General features: G+C 45.4%; 1 protein-coding gene across 5 annotated transcripts in view; it reads left to right on the top strand.

The window, feature by feature from the left end:
- The first annotated feature begins 288 nt into the window (after positions 1-288).
- Positions 289-15,307, top strand: part of AP1S1 (adaptor related protein complex 1 subunit sigma 1) — a 98,117-nt gene continuing 83,098 nt past the window's right edge. The window contains exons 1-3 of one of the 5 annotated variants that reach the window (XM_078668550.1): positions 893-2,040; positions 2,450-2,748; positions 2,881-3,018. In XM_078668550.1, coding sequence (XP_078524676.1) covers positions 2,746-2,748; positions 2,881-3,018 — 141 coding nt within the window. In that variant the 5' untranslated portion in view covers positions 893-2,040; positions 2,450-2,745. Of the gene's footprint in view, positions 435-892; positions 2,749-2,880; positions 3,040-15,307 lie in introns of those variants that run through there. The other 4 variants (XM_078668552.1, XM_078668553.1, XM_078668554.1 and 1 more) reach the window with 4 other exon arrangements.

The raw sequence follows: 15,307 nt of genomic DNA, 5'->3' as shown, positions 1-15,307 counted from the left end.
ATAAAGTAGCCTAAGATAAAAACTGAACGTCATCAAACAACGACTTCCTTTACCCACAATTCAATTCCAACACTTCATATTGGGAGCGACACGGCAGATTCGGTGGAGTGGGGAGATAGTCATCTTAGGGTCAGGCTAAACGCAACTTGTTTACAGACATCGCGACCTTTAGAAAGACCTAATTGAATGGCCTGCCTGATCTTAATGTGGATGTCGCTAGCTCACGGAGTTCGTAAGCTAAACGCCGCTGAACCCCTGTGACGCACATCGCTGACACTGCGCATGCTGGGCTTTCAGAGCGGCTCCGGTCCTCTGCGGGAAGAGGTGGCCATCTTGGAATGGAGACGTCTAGCGGGACAGTTAAGCAGGAGGAGCGGGGGGGAGGCCGGGTGGGCGTGAGGCCTCAGAGGACCCTTAGCGACTGGGAGAGGCAGGTTAGTGAAAGGGAGAGGGTGGTCACGGCAAATGAGAGGTTTGTTATCAATCGAGAGAAGGGGGTCAGCAAGACGGATATGAGAGTTACACTGAGGGAAGGATGGGTCTCCGAGATGGAGAGACTAGTCGGGGAGAGGGAGCGATGGGTCAACGCGGGAGGGCATGTTGGAGTCTGGGCACCACTGGGACCACTCTGTGGTGGCCCAGGTGGAGGACCCTTCGGGAGCCGGGGAGGCCCAGGGGGTCCCTGGAGGGGAAACAATGAAAGGGACAGGAGACACGCAAGAGACAGTTGGGAGGTTAGTGAGAGAGAGAGGTGGCTCAGAGTGGGACAGAAAGACCGCCCTAAAGAAGATAAAGGTGTCCCTGAGAAAGGCTGGGGTGTCACTGAGAGGGAGAGGTGGCTCAGTGACATTGGAGTGGGAGTCTCCGGCGATGTGAGGTGGGAGAAGAGGAGCTGGGAAAAATGGGTGGGTGAAAGTGGGGGGTCAGACGGGGCTCACAGGCGGGAAGATGGCCCATCTGGCCAAGAGAACGAAGTCCCTGATGCAGAGAGTCTTTTTATGGAAAGAGAAAGAGTGATCAGTGACCGCGAGAGAGTAATTGGTGACAGGGAGCGAGTGGTCGCCGATAGGGAATGGCTGACGAGAAACAGGGAAAAGACGGTCACTGACAGAGAGAAGCTAGTTCCTGCGAGAGAAAGGGTGATTCCAGAGAAACGACGAGTTGTCAGTGGGAGGGAGAGGTCAGATGCCGAAAGGCAGCGGGGACTTGATGAAAGAAAAAAAGTGGCTGCCAAGAGAGAGGCTGTCATTGTTAACAGAAAGACAGCAGTCAGCAAGAGGGAATTGGTGGTCACTCAGAGGAGTAGGGTGGTCACTCTGAGAGAAAGGTTGGTCACTGACAGGGAAAGGCTAATTGACAAAGGAAGGATGGTATCTGGGACAGATGGAGTCGGTGTAGAGAGAGAACAGTGGCTGGGCGTACGAGAGAGCGCAGTCTGTGAGAGGGAATGGGCTGTCAACCAGAGAGAGAGGGAGGTCAGCGAGAAAGAACATTGGGTCAACGAGAGGGAGTGGTTTGTTTGTGAGGGAGAGTGCAGAGTCACTGACATAGAAATGAGAATAGCTGGCAGTAGTGGGGGTCACTGACGGGGGTCAAAAGGGGGGAGGGAGGGTAAATGCCTTATGAATTGAACTTTTTTGTTTGTAGCTGCAGCTATGGACAAAGTATTCGGTTCATAGTGCAACTGTACAGTCTAGTTTTGCCTTATATAAGTAGCTATAAGCTGAGTCTTCAGCTCGTAAGCTCAGCTAAGAGATCTATTGTTTATATCTTGTGATCACTGCTATAACTGCGCCTTTAGCTTGTACGTGCAGTTAGGAGCTGGGCCATCGGCTTGTAAATAGGCAGCTCTGAAAAGAGCCTTTCACTTGTTAGAGCAGCTCTGAGCGGAGCCTTCATACCTTGAGCTTTATAGTGTTGCTCAAAGCTGTGCTTTCCGAGTTGAGATGTAGCTACACCAAGTTTTCAACTCTAAGAAAATGCAGAGCTTCCCCCATGGAAGGTGCAGGTGAAAGCAAATCACTGGCCTAGGACTTGCAGGTAAGAGCCGCTCCTTCGTTTTGAAGGTGCAGCTCAGAGTTGAGCGTTCGGAATTTATATGCTGCAGCATTGCCAGCTACCGACCCTCACTGCTGCACTCACTCCTACTACAATTTGTCAGACTTCGATTTTCGTTGAATGTGTGCTCCACACTTTCTGCATTCTATCTGTACTATATTTTACACAATCACTTGTCCTGCGACTCGATGTTCTTATTTGGCACTCAAATTGCTCCTCATCCTGTATTGTCACTGGCCCTGTTGCATACCCTTTGCTTTTTGCATGTTCACATTTTCCTCCCACCACTTCCATTGCACAATACATGTTGCTTTTTTTACAATTAGTGTTTCTCTTGCTGTCCCTTCTAAAGACTCCTTTCTCCTCCATTCACTCCTGACATCCCACAAAGTCGTGAGTCCCTGCAACGTCCAGGCCCTTGTTAGACTCCGCGTTCGTATTGTTTCCCTAAAATTATCCTGCTGCTGGTGTGCTGATGGATGCTTCTTGTAGCTAAGCTCCTTTCCAAGATGGCCGCCGCCCTCAGTAAGAAGTCTCTGCTGTTTCGCTGACTCGTTTCCGTCGCTGGTGAGCGTGCGCGGTGCACCTTTGGTTCCTGATGCGGAGGGCCTGTCGGATTCACGCCTGCGCAGCTCATCTCGATCTCCAAGCGTTCCTGGATCCGGAAATACGAGCGGCCGCGGAACCATGGTAAGGGGTACTGTATGTACTGCGCGTTGACGTCATCCTAAAACTCTGGGGGAGAGCTTGCCTATCGACATTTTTACCTTTACCTGTGTTCTTTCTTGTTTCCACCAGTTGTCTTTACATTTCCTTCCCCAGGTGCGTCTACCTGTTTTCTTTCAGAGCTGCATACCCGTTCGCCCTCCAGGTGCGAAGCCGCTCCCAGTGTTACCTTCCAGCTCCCTAGGCTGGGACACTTGTCCTCCCTGTACGAAGTTCGACACAGGTGACATGGAGGTGCCCTGGGATTAAGATGATGTCCGTTTGCATCTTTCATGGGAATATATCTGCATGTGAATGATTCGGAAAATTACTTTTTAGATTAAGTTATGGGGACAGTAGTTGGTCCCTTTAAATGGGATCTTATTGTGAGCTATGCAAAACGTGTTTAATGGTTAATATATCATGCCTGCTTTTTCTTAATGCCACCTGTTTTTACCCCAGGTTTGTTAACACGGTCCCTTCGCATTTCCCTTAGTGTGAATAACTGTCTCTCTGATAGATATGGTTACTCATATGTTACCAGTGGCGCCTTCCAAATTTACTATCCTGTCCCCTTATGAAGTACTGACCTGTGCTGACCCCAACACTCTGGTATGGTGACCCATATTATCCAGAACACTGGTGTGGCGATTTGCGGACAGCTGCCCTTCTTATCCGATTATCTACTCCCCTGCTGGTTTGGTGCGAGGTAATCCCACAGTGGCTCACCTTCCCAGCTAATTTCTTTCGCCACTTCCTAATGGTGACCTCTTGGCTCCTGGTTCCCGCCCTTGTTTTCTGATGGTAGCTGCCTGCACTTGTTATCCCAACCAACTTTGCCATGTGCTCGATTGCAAACGTGTACTGGGAGCAGAGGTACGGGCAAAGGTACAGCCAATGACAGGCGCACACTAGGCGTTGGCAATCCGGTTTAGTGCAGAAAGGAGCATTTTGACCACAGGGCTTTTCTGGCTTGCATGTGTCAGGAATTAGTGAGTGGAACTTTACCATAGATAACCCATTTCAGTTGAACATCAATATTTAGTTAGGTTTTATATCCTAGTTTGGTAGTGTTTTTCAGTTCTAATTTCACAATGATGAAATCATGCCCATGAATTATTTATATTGTAGAGTTCAGACCATATACTTTCTCGGAAATACAGATTTAAACCAGTGCAAAGGCTAGAAACTAGTGTGTAGTACTCCTTTCTTTACGAATAGTCCCATTTAAACTAGTAAAAATAAAATTCTCATATAAAATACACAAGTAACTTTATAGGGCTTGGTGACACAATCCAGTCTTGTTTAGAGTTGATCATCATTTGACTAGAACCTTACATTGACATTTTTGTACATAGTTGCTCTTTATTCATCTGGTCTATAAGAAAACAACGGTTCTTGTTGAATTCAAGTAAAATTACACTTTTCTTAAGGAATTGTGAATCCATTTTTGCTTATAACTCTTGCAATCATTAGCTAATGTTTACCACATTTCAGATACTGTCTCTCAACAGGTTTTCTAAAGTTTTGTATCGCAGTGATCAGTTGTTTTAGCACCATTCTTACATTAAGCCCCCTTAAAGCGCTCATTTCTCAATCCCTCCCTTTCATCTTATTGGTACCAGCTTACTAACCAAATAAAGCAATAAGCAACTGAAAGATGAGCAGTTAACCTTTGCGTAGGGCCTTCCTCTGAGAGGGAATACTTCGCCATGGTTTTAGTAAGTTTTGATGTGTTTGAGCTAATAATAGATCTTTTTGTTAAAATCTGCAGATTATACAGTTTATAATGGAATGTGTGGCAAATCCATAATTGTGTAGAAAACACAGCTCCGGCAGAATCACGTAATTCCACTGGCCCTGGTTTTGTCAAGTTTTTGGCCAGACCGTGAGCAAACACTGGAGGTGTCGTTCCCTTACAGTTTACCTATGCCCATAAAGTATGAACATTTTAAGGGCGTATTTGAAAACATGTTTAATTTTATGTGCATACATTTAAATCAGTACATCTGCAAACAGGTTGGTTTTCTCTTAAAAAGCATTTTTCTGAGTAATAACCAATGTTACACGGTAAGACTCCTACCTTTTGTTGTTGTTGTTAATTGAGTGATGGTTCTGTTGTGGGTTGTTTCTATTTAAACTGCTTACCCGATGTGTTCCAGTACTTTTGAAACTTGTCTACTGGTATGCCTTCGCACCAGACAGCTTTAGCTATCTGTAGAAGGAGTTGTCTCTCTGCAAGCCTACTGTTTTGGTTGCCCCTCCCCCTTGCTCATGATTGGATGGTTTTTTTCTCTGACTCAGTAGTTCAATGACATTCCTCCCTAGTTTTGTGTTTATCCTGTCCAGAAACACTTCTGACTGAATGAGTTGTAGCATGTCACTGCTAAATGCATGGTTTCTTTTTTGTTATTTACAATTAAATACTCCATGGGAGTTGTTTTTTTGCTCGCCCCTATTCCCATATTTGTTTTCCTGTCCTCCGCATACATTGTTTTTGCGTTCGTGCTCTGATCCCTATTTTCAATATTTCATTATTTATTATTCTACCATATCCCGCTAGCTGTAAAGGCCTGCCATAAAGTGTGATTCCTTTTTTTGTGCTGAGGCACAATTTATCTTTTCCTTTTTAAATTTTAATTTACCATTCTAACATGGCTGCCTGTGCATCATGACTGCATTGGCAGCCAACTTGAAGTAGGTTTTTGATGGAATTTGCACTTTCGGCTAAGTCACCCTGGATATTGTTGCCTTTTTGCTGATCATTATTTTTGTTGGCCGTAGAACCCTGCATGATTTACTCATGCTAACCAGTAGTAAAATGCTTGCGGGGGTTGTTAAGCATGTTATAATTGGTAAACAGCAGATTGGGATATTTAACTTGCCTAGAAGTCCCTAGCATATGATATGGAATGCACCAAGGTCGTGTATATCGAATGTCATTCATGGGCTGCAGCAGACATTGTGCCGCCCATTGCAGTGACCCAGCAAACCTGTCTCCAGGCCTGCCATTTTTGCCTAACTGTACAATTTTAAACTGCCAATCTGGTGTGTCAAAATAAATCCACTTTGAAAGGTAAAAACCTTCCTTTTGAATATTAATAAGTTAACCGCAAGTAGGCATTATTGCCCGTAAGGCAGGGTGCATGGTAATTAAAAGCAGAACAAGCAATTTGCACTGTCGCAAGGCTGGCTGCTCCATGGGAAAACACTGCGTTACGTTTAATATATATAATAATGCTCATTTCAGCTTGTAAACAGCTAGAATAATTATTCAAGGACCTTTTTTAATAGTTATTCAAAATCCAATTCATGGTAAAATCACATTTTGTATAATTATTAACAAAAGGGTACTCTTTTTGGAACTTACCTTTGCCCTACCTGAAGTTTCTGGAAGCTAAGCTGCATTTTTCTTTCCCATTTTTGCCAGCCAGTAATTGGCATTTGAATAGGTGTGAACTCGCTCCCAGTAGATGGACAACAGGACTTGGGTGTGGGAAGGGAGATCAATCAATATCTTTTTTCGATCTTTTTTTTGTGGCTTTCAAGGGACTTTATTTATTCTGACAACTCCATTGGAAGACAGAGTCCCTGTTTTTTTGCAGGGCACAGTATACAATAAACATGAAAAAAAGAATTATACAACTTGCAAGATAACATATGATCATAAAGAAGAATACAAAAAAAAGAAGAAATGAGGGGGTTATAAAAGCATTAGGTAACCTACATACATACTTGTTTCCTACCTTTACTTCCAATTTTTAAAGGGTTCCGATATTTGAAGTCCTAATCTTTTTCCCCTTTTACCCTTCCTTGCATATATCCCCGTCTCAAGGTTATAGACAGAAAGAAATCCAGCCAGCCATTGATGGAATGTAGGCGGTATTTGGTCAACCCATGCTGAGGCGACGCATAATCGTAACACTACCATCGCCAAAAATATAAAATAACCTGCTCAATTAGCTATACCCTCCCCATCTACTCCTAACACGATCCATGACAGTGTAAGGGTAGTCTCAGTTCCAAGTGATTTCCCAAAAAAGGATTCTATAGCCTTCAACAATGGCTGTAGATGTAAACAGCTAGCAAAGATATGCACTATCCCCGCATCTGTGCTGTTGCAACGAGGACAAGTGATACCAGCTGTGCTCCCCATTGCGCAATCCTAGCAGGCGTATACTATGAGAATATTGTTTTATAATGCTGTGCCTCGAGTGCAGCAGAACAAAGAATATTCATTGCCAGTTCTAATGAGAGGTGGAAGCTCTCCTGTCCTACCCCAAGTTTCTCAACCCATTTACTTTCATATTTTCCTAGGTCGTCCTCTCTACTTGCAATCAATTCTGCGTATAATATTTTAATCATACAGCTTTCCCTACCTTCTATAACTTCCATAATTGCATTTTTTCCAAACCCAACTGGACCACCTTTTTTAGACCTAAAAAAACTCCAGACTTGTAGATATTTATAAAAACTCTTTGTGTCAACTCCATACAACTGCTGGACATAAGGGAACTGGCACATTCCATTCGTGCTCAACAGATCCCCAACTTTAAACACCCCACGCCGCCCCCAATCTGTGAATACAGAGTCTGCAAAAATTTCCACAGGGAGGGAATAGTTTCCATACAGCCGAATATATGCATTAAATCTCCCTAAGCTGCTCTTTTTCCTGAATGATGACCATATCTTATATGCGGCCATCAAGGTCTTAAACTTGGTTCTCTTAAAATAGCTAATATTTCAGAAAGTTATTTACTGCATCCCCCCATACAATATTGAGTATATAGAAATAGAACCTAAAGTGTCCTCCGTCTCTGCTATACCTCCCCCCATGACACCAGACATCTACTGCAGAGCTGCTGCCCAATGGTACATTTTAAAATCAGGGACAGCCCAGCCGCCTCGGTCTCAAGGGAGTGCCATGTATTGTAAGGCCCTTCTCGTCTTGCCATGTGCCCATATAAATCTGTCAGCTGCTCTAGGATACCAAACCATCTTGCCTCAAATACAAGTGGGATTGCCCTGAATAGATGTACAAACTTTAGTAAAAGGATCATTTTAATGACAGTCCGCCCTACTATAGAAAGATGGAGGTTATGGAGTCTATCAAGATCTTTTTTTGCCTTATTAATTATGGGTTCTATGTTGCTAGCCACCACCTTGTCCAGATCCGCCGAAATACTAATCCCCAGGTATACTCCAGATTCCACTACTCGACTGTTAGAGAAAACCACCTTGCTATTTTTAATTATTTGTGTTTTGGGACCATTAAGGGCATATCCAGATACTCTGCCAAACTCCACAGCCTCAATCTCAACCTTCCTTATAGCCTCTGTAGGTGCTGGAGTGACAACTGCCACATTATCGGCGTATGCGAGTATTTTACACTCCCCACCAATGGTCTTTATAGGCGGGATCCTCTCATTCGCTTCAAATCTACGAAGCTGGAGGGTCTATATACAGCGCGAAGAGCAGTGGGGAACACGGACACCCCTGCCTTGTACCGCACTTGTTTTCTAGAGTCTTCGTGTATTCAGCATTCACCCGAACCCATGCTGTGGGGGCTGAATATAACGCCTGACTAGCCTGTATGTAGCTCTCCCCAATACCCGCCCATCTTAAAGATGACCAGAGCTAGTCCCAGGAGACCCGATCAAATGCTTTCTCAGCATCCAGCAGCATAACAGACATCGGGTCTCTTGGAAATTCAGTGGCATCAAATAAGGTGATGACTAAGAATGTGTTGGGTTGTCCCTCTTCCTGGAATAAATCCGTGTTGTGATGCGCTAACCAATGTACCTACCCTTTTGAGAGCCTAACGGCCAAAGCTTTGGAGAAGATCTTTGCATTGGCGTTCATCAATGTTATTGGTCTATAAGACCCAGGGTCTGCCGGAGGCTTCCCTTTTTTAAGGATAATTACAATATCTGCTCCCACCCACGTTTTCGGGACAGAGCTCCCCACCTGGGCCTGTTGCAATGTGTCAATCAGGTCCATAGAAATTGCATCCTGAAAAGTTTGATAAAACTCAATGGGTATCTGGTCCGGACCTGCGGCCTTACTCGACGGTAAACCAGCCAGGGCGGCCATAATCTCTTCCGCCTCCAGAGGTGAGTCAAGCCCTTCTCTATTCTCCTGCGAAAGATATGGGGGGGCGGAATATCCGTGAGATAAGATTGGATTTCTGAGAGATCTTTTGGTTGTTCTTCGTCATATAATTTGGTATAAAACTGTCTGAACACCTCACAAATCCCTCTCGAATCCGTAAGCATATGTCCGGAGCTGCCATAATCCCTTTGATCTCACCTATAGCTGCTTTTTGCCTTGTTCGAACTGCTAAAGTGTGGCCCACCTGTTCTCTAAATTCGTAGCAGTGCTCTTTCTTTGCTAGATAAGTGGCAGCCAGCTTGCAAGAAATATTTTCCTCAGCCTCAGCCTTTGCCCTCGCCACCTTGATAAGTACCTCTTCTAAGGGTGCCCCTATTGTTGAGAGCCCAACCAGCTCCTCAGCCTCCACTAAGGTCTTAGTCAGTTCTATAGCCCTTGCCTGCTCCTGTCTTTGTTTAAATAAACTAAAACTTAGTTTCATCGCGGACACCTGCCTTAAAGGCATCCCAGGTGAATCCTGAGACGGTACTACCCCTATTAATGTCCCAATATCCTTTAATCCTGTCCTTCATGTGCTGCACTTAACTATTGTCTTTTAATAACCCACGCTCAAAAGTCCACGTGCGCTCAGGCCTAGTTCTCGTTGCGTTGTCCAAGGAGAAAACTAAAGGATTGTCATCTGAAACAATCCGGGGCAGTTTTTCGATCTGGGAGTTTACCGTCAAACTGTTAGAAGCCATAAAATATTCGAACCTAACACAAACTTTGTGAGGAGCAGAATAGCAGAACACCAACACAAATCCCACACTAGACTACGTTATGGCCTCCCTCCTCCAGCTCAAAGAAGACATCCACATCATCAAACAACTACTCTGCTCGCATTCCAGTCACTCCTCACCCACCACCCTCCTCAAGCTCAAGCAAAACATCCACATCATCAAACAATTACTCTCCACACATCCCAGACACCCCTCACCCGCCTTCACCAGCACCACCTTGCCTAACAGGACCTCCACTTGGGCGACTGACTCTCGCATTCAACGCCCCCCGCCCTGGACCTCAATCCCTGTTCGCAATCGGGAAAACCGTCCCCATCGCACCTGCAACACACTATCGGACCTCGATACAATCTTCCTCCTCCGCTCCTACGGCCCAGCTCCCCTTAACAACATACCCTCCACCCTCCGCACCATTCCAACGATTCATCCAAATTCCCTTAGACCCCCCACGCAAAACAACAGAATCTCTATCCTTAGTAACCTGAGAAAAGTCCCCCTCTCTCTCGAAGCCCCTTCCACCCACGACACACCCCGTCTCAAATGCACCCTCCTCAACTGCAGATCGGCCTCTAGACACTCCTCTGCAATCGCTGATCTCATCTTATCACTGGACATTGACCTCATCGTCATGACTGAAACCTGGCTAAATGAATCTTCTACACCCATATTGGACATACTGGTTCCCCCCAACTACCACATCACCAGATTAGACAGGGTTGATCAAAAAGGTGGGGGAATAGCTTGTATACACAGAAGTAACCTCTCTGTCACGAAAGTAATTTCTCCCTCCCTACCCTCCCCAACCTCCTATGAATACATGTGCCTTGATATTATCAGTGAAGGCAAACCGATTTGCTCTCTCCACTGCATTTACCACCCACCTGGGGACAACTTCACCTTCTCGCAACCAATTCAGGGCGACAACTCACACAAATATACCTTGGTGACTTCAACCTCCACTGGAACGATCAGAATGACGCGGTGGTAAACAGTCTTCTTCCTCGACGCCCTTGACCTCACCCAAATATGCAACAGCCCGACCCACGAGAAAGGCTCTATCATCGACCTTATCATCTCCAAAGAAGACTCTATCCAACTCGAATCTATCAAACCCTGTGACTGGTCAGATCATCACATTGTCACGTTCTTCATCAATGAAAAAGTCAAAGCTAACCCGGCTCAATCCGTCAAGCCCAAAGTCTGGAAAAGAGACCTGAAAAAACACAACCCAAACTCTCTACCCCCCAACAGCTGCAATATATTACTTCCTCCCACTGGCATGACGGATGTCCAATCCTTGACGGATCACTATCTCAACGCTATGACCGCCTTAGTTAATGAAGCTGCATGACTGCAGCTAAAAAGAGCATCCACAAAAATATCAAATCCTTGGTACAACGGGAGTCTCAATGATGATAGACGGGCCATGAGAATGGCAGAGCGCACCTGGAGATCTGCTCCCTCTGCACTGCACTTAAAAACGCTGAAGAAAAAGAGAAATGCCTACTTCAGGAAAATAAAACGCTCAAAATCAGACTTCTTCAGCTGTCAGCTCGACCATGCCAAAAATCGGCCGAGAAAGCTGTTTGAGCTAATCAGAACACAATCCAAGGAACAACCCCAACCACTCAGTACTCTGGGCGATGCACCCTCCTGTGAAGACTTCGCTTCCTTCTTTATCCAAAAAACAGACAACATAAAGAACGATCTCCTCATTGACGTAAGTCTCTACCCCAAACCCCTCTGCACAGCACCCACTGAACCAAAAAACAATGCTACGTGGTCATCCTTTGCCACCTACTCGGAAGAAGAAATTGGTAGACTGCTCAGTACTGTGAAACCAGCCAACCACCCCACGGACCCCCTTCCTGCCAACGCTGTCAAAGACCTTACCCCGTCGCTCCTCCCACTTTGGACTAAAATTATCAACAGCTCACTTCAACAAGGGACCATCCCCGACTCCTTGAAAGTTGGACAAGTCACACCTCTACTAAAGAAACCTACTGCCGACCCCTCTGATCTAAATAATTACCGTCCCATTACCAACATTCCGACTCTTGCCAAATTGCTCGAAAAATGCGCACAAACTCAATTGGCTAGACACATTAATCAGTTTGATCTACTCAACACCCATCAATCAGGCTTCAGAGCGGACCACAGTACAGAAACTGCTATGATACACATAATTGACAACGCCCTTCAAATCCTAGATCAAAACGATACCTGCCTCCTGAACCTTCTCGATCTCTCCTCTGCATTCGACACCGTCAAACATGAGAACTTACTTGACCTATTAAACTCAAGAATGGGTATATCTGGAACTGTGCTCAAGTGGTTCACGTCCTTTCTACACAACAGAACGCAGAAATTCAAGAGTAACAACTTGATGTCTTCTCCAATACCGGTAACGCTAGGCGTCCCACAAGGATCCTCCCTATCCCCAACTTTGTTTAACCTAGTTATGGAACCTCTCACCACCTTGCTACAAGCATCCAATGTCCAATTCCACATGTACGCCGATGACACTCAACTTTATCTCAAAGTACAATCACCCAAAGACATTATGCTCTTGAACTCAACGATCAGAAGCACCCAATCATGGTTGGCTGCTAATCACCTCAAGCTCAATGCTCTTAAAACAGAGTTCCTCTTGATGTTACCTCCTGCGAAGATCACTAGCACTCAAATCTGGCTTAAACACCTAACCGCACTCAATGTTCAGCCCATCATTGTGGACTCAGCAAAATCTCTAGGAATAACACTTGACACCAACCTCAACATGCAGGTACACATCAACAAAGCGAGTTGGCCTAACGGCTAAGGCGCTCGACCTCGGACCTGGGGATCTGGGTTCGAGGCTCGGTAACGACGCCAAAACCTCCTGTGATTCTGGGCAAATCACTTAATCTCCCCGTGCCTAAAAAAAAACATGAAAGTGTGTGTCCTCATGTAAAAACGTAACTTGTGCAATGTAAAGCGCTCTGATAACTGATTCGGTTCGGTTCTAGTTCGCGCTATATAAAACTCAAAAAAAAAACAAAAAAACTAAAGGGGCGAACTATCAGATCAATACCCTAAGGAAACTCAAACCCTTCCTTCCAGCCAAAGATTTCCAAACTGCGGTACAAGCTCTAGTCATCCCTCGAATAGATTACGGCAGCATCGCCCTCTGCGGTCTCCCCCTAACTACCACGGCACCCATAAGAGCTTCTCTAAACGCTGCAGCGAGACTCATCACCGGTTCAAGAAAACACTCACACATTTCCCCTGACCTGAGAGCCCTGAACTGGCTGCCTTTTGAAGCCAGAATTCATCTGAAAATCGCCTGCATCACGCACAAGGCTGTCCACCTGAGCTCACCCGGATACCTCGCCCAAAAGCTGACGATTTCCGGAGGCTCTAGGAACACCAGAGGCACAAACAACCTTCTGCTAAAGCCCCAAAGATTCCGCAAGGAAAAAACGTATAAACGCTCCTTCTCCGGAATGGCACCCAGGATCTGGAACTCACTCCCCCCTGAAATCAGACTCCTCTCCTCTACCATGCTTTTTAAGAGAGAAGTAAAGGCTATCCTCATGGCTAAATACACTTGAATTATTACTGGGGATGATATTCACAGACGGTGCACCATTCAGTTTTACTAATCTTTTTTGCATTTTTGTATGACGCATGTTATTGACCTGCCTGAGTGTTTACGCTATCAATTATATTGCACTTGTATCATTATTGATGTATCTGGCTGACTATGCTCCCACTTATATCTTCCCCACCCCAATTGCTAGTTTACTCACACGCTGTTCCCTTCGTCTGTAAAGCGCTCTGATATCTGCAAAGATCTTGTTCGCGCTATATAAAACTTTCAAAATAAAAAAAAAAAAAAAAAAAAATAGTAGGTGGTCCCAACATCGCGGGGTTTTAGTTTAGTCCATACATCTACTCGTGCGTTATTTCTTGCTAGACTTAAAATTGCCCGGCATACTTTCTTCTTCCGCCCCTGGTATTTCTCTGTTGGCTCTAGACCAAGACCTCCTACGCCATTTATATTAAAGTCTCCACAGAGAATCACATGTGGGGCCCATGCTGCTAACTCTAAATCTAAAAAGGAAAATATCTCCGGGTCATCATCAGTAGAGCCGTAAATTGATCCCAGTGACCCAATCCCAATTAATCATACATTCTTTTAAAACCCACCTTCCCCATTGGTCCTCAAGCTTCTTCCTAACTAGGACATCCTTATATTTGGACAATATTGCCACTCCTCTAGTTTTAGTCCCCTGCTTTGAACGAGCCAGTACCTAATGCCCTAATTGCTCCAGTAAGAACCCCTTATTACCTTCAATGTGTGTCTCCTGTAAGCAAATAAAGTCCGCCCATGAGGCTCTTAATATTGCTGAAACTCGATGCCTCTTAAGCTGATCATTCAAACAACACACGTTAATTGTAGCTATTCGTGTATGCTTTAAAATACATCTGGTGCCTGTCCTAACCAATCATCCAGTCCAATAGTAATCCAATTTCTGCTATTCTATTCAAGCCCTTCAGAGTCACTCGCTACCTATTTGTTTTGTGCATTCCTTGATATTCCATGCCTATGTTCCCAAAAGTGTCCTATTGTGCTGTGCCCTGCCTCACTCGCCCTCCCCACTCCCCCATTCCCCCTCCCTCAGAGCCTCCCCCCCCCCCCTCTTTATGGGCAAATAGGTCAGACATGACCTATGTGTGGCAGCTGTGTGCCCGCAGGAGGTCGCACAACCCGCTCCCCCCCCCTCCCTTTATTTTCCAACCTGGTGTCATTATGCTGATGCCCTAGTCTCAAACTCTGTACCATAATCGACCAAATCCATATATAAGTAATTTTCAGAATCCATTATTGCGTTCCATCAGTAGCGCCCCTTTGAGCCTTCTTTTCTTTTAACTCCGCCAGGTATGCTTGGGCCTTTTATCTCTGAAAAGAACATCCTAACTTGACCATTCACCAGCACTTTCAGGCGAGACGGAAATAATTAAAAAACCTTGTTGCCCAGAGACTGAAAGGCCGGGATCATTTGCCTTAAACGCCACCTCCTCTCCACAGTAGCGTGGCAGAAATCTGGACGGGCGAAGAATGTTGTACCCCCAAAAGACCGCCTTGCCTTAGGTCTAGCCTTGTCCATAACCTCCTGCCTAAGAAGGTAATTCCCTAAGTAGACAAGAATAGCTCCGGGTTTGTCATTCGGGGCTGCTCATATCCTTTCCTCTGGGTCAAAGGGAATCGATGTGCCCGTTGGACCTCGTTCTTCCAGTTCCATGCTGACAGCTCAGGGAAAGCACCCCTTAATAAAGTGACGACAAATGCACGGATATCTTGCCCCTCTACCCCTTCCGCCACTCCCAACAGTCTGATCTTGCTCCGCCTTTGGCGATTCTCGAAATCTTCGACCTTCCATTGCAAGTCTGCTGTCATTTTTTCCTGAGTCTCCTTGATCTCATGCTATTTAGAAACATCATCCTCAAGTTTCCCAGTCCGTTCTTCCACATGAGTGACTCTGCCTGCCATATCCATGTACATTTTATTCATTTTCCTTAGCGAGCCTTGTTTTTCTTTAGTTGCTTGCTTGGCCCTTCGTGTCTCTGCCCTGCCCCCCCCGCATTTGTTTAAGAGTCCTATACAACAA

The sequence above is a fragment of the Lissotriton helveticus genome, chromosome 12 (genome assembly GCF_964261635.1).
Source record: "Lissotriton helveticus chromosome 12, aLisHel1.1, whole genome shotgun sequence".
In the NCBI taxonomy this organism is placed as follows: Eukaryota; Metazoa; Chordata; class Amphibia; order Caudata; family Salamandridae; genus Lissotriton; species Lissotriton helveticus.
The sequence above is the reverse complement of the archived record's forward strand: the minus strand, read 5'-3'. Positions and strand labels throughout refer to the sequence as shown.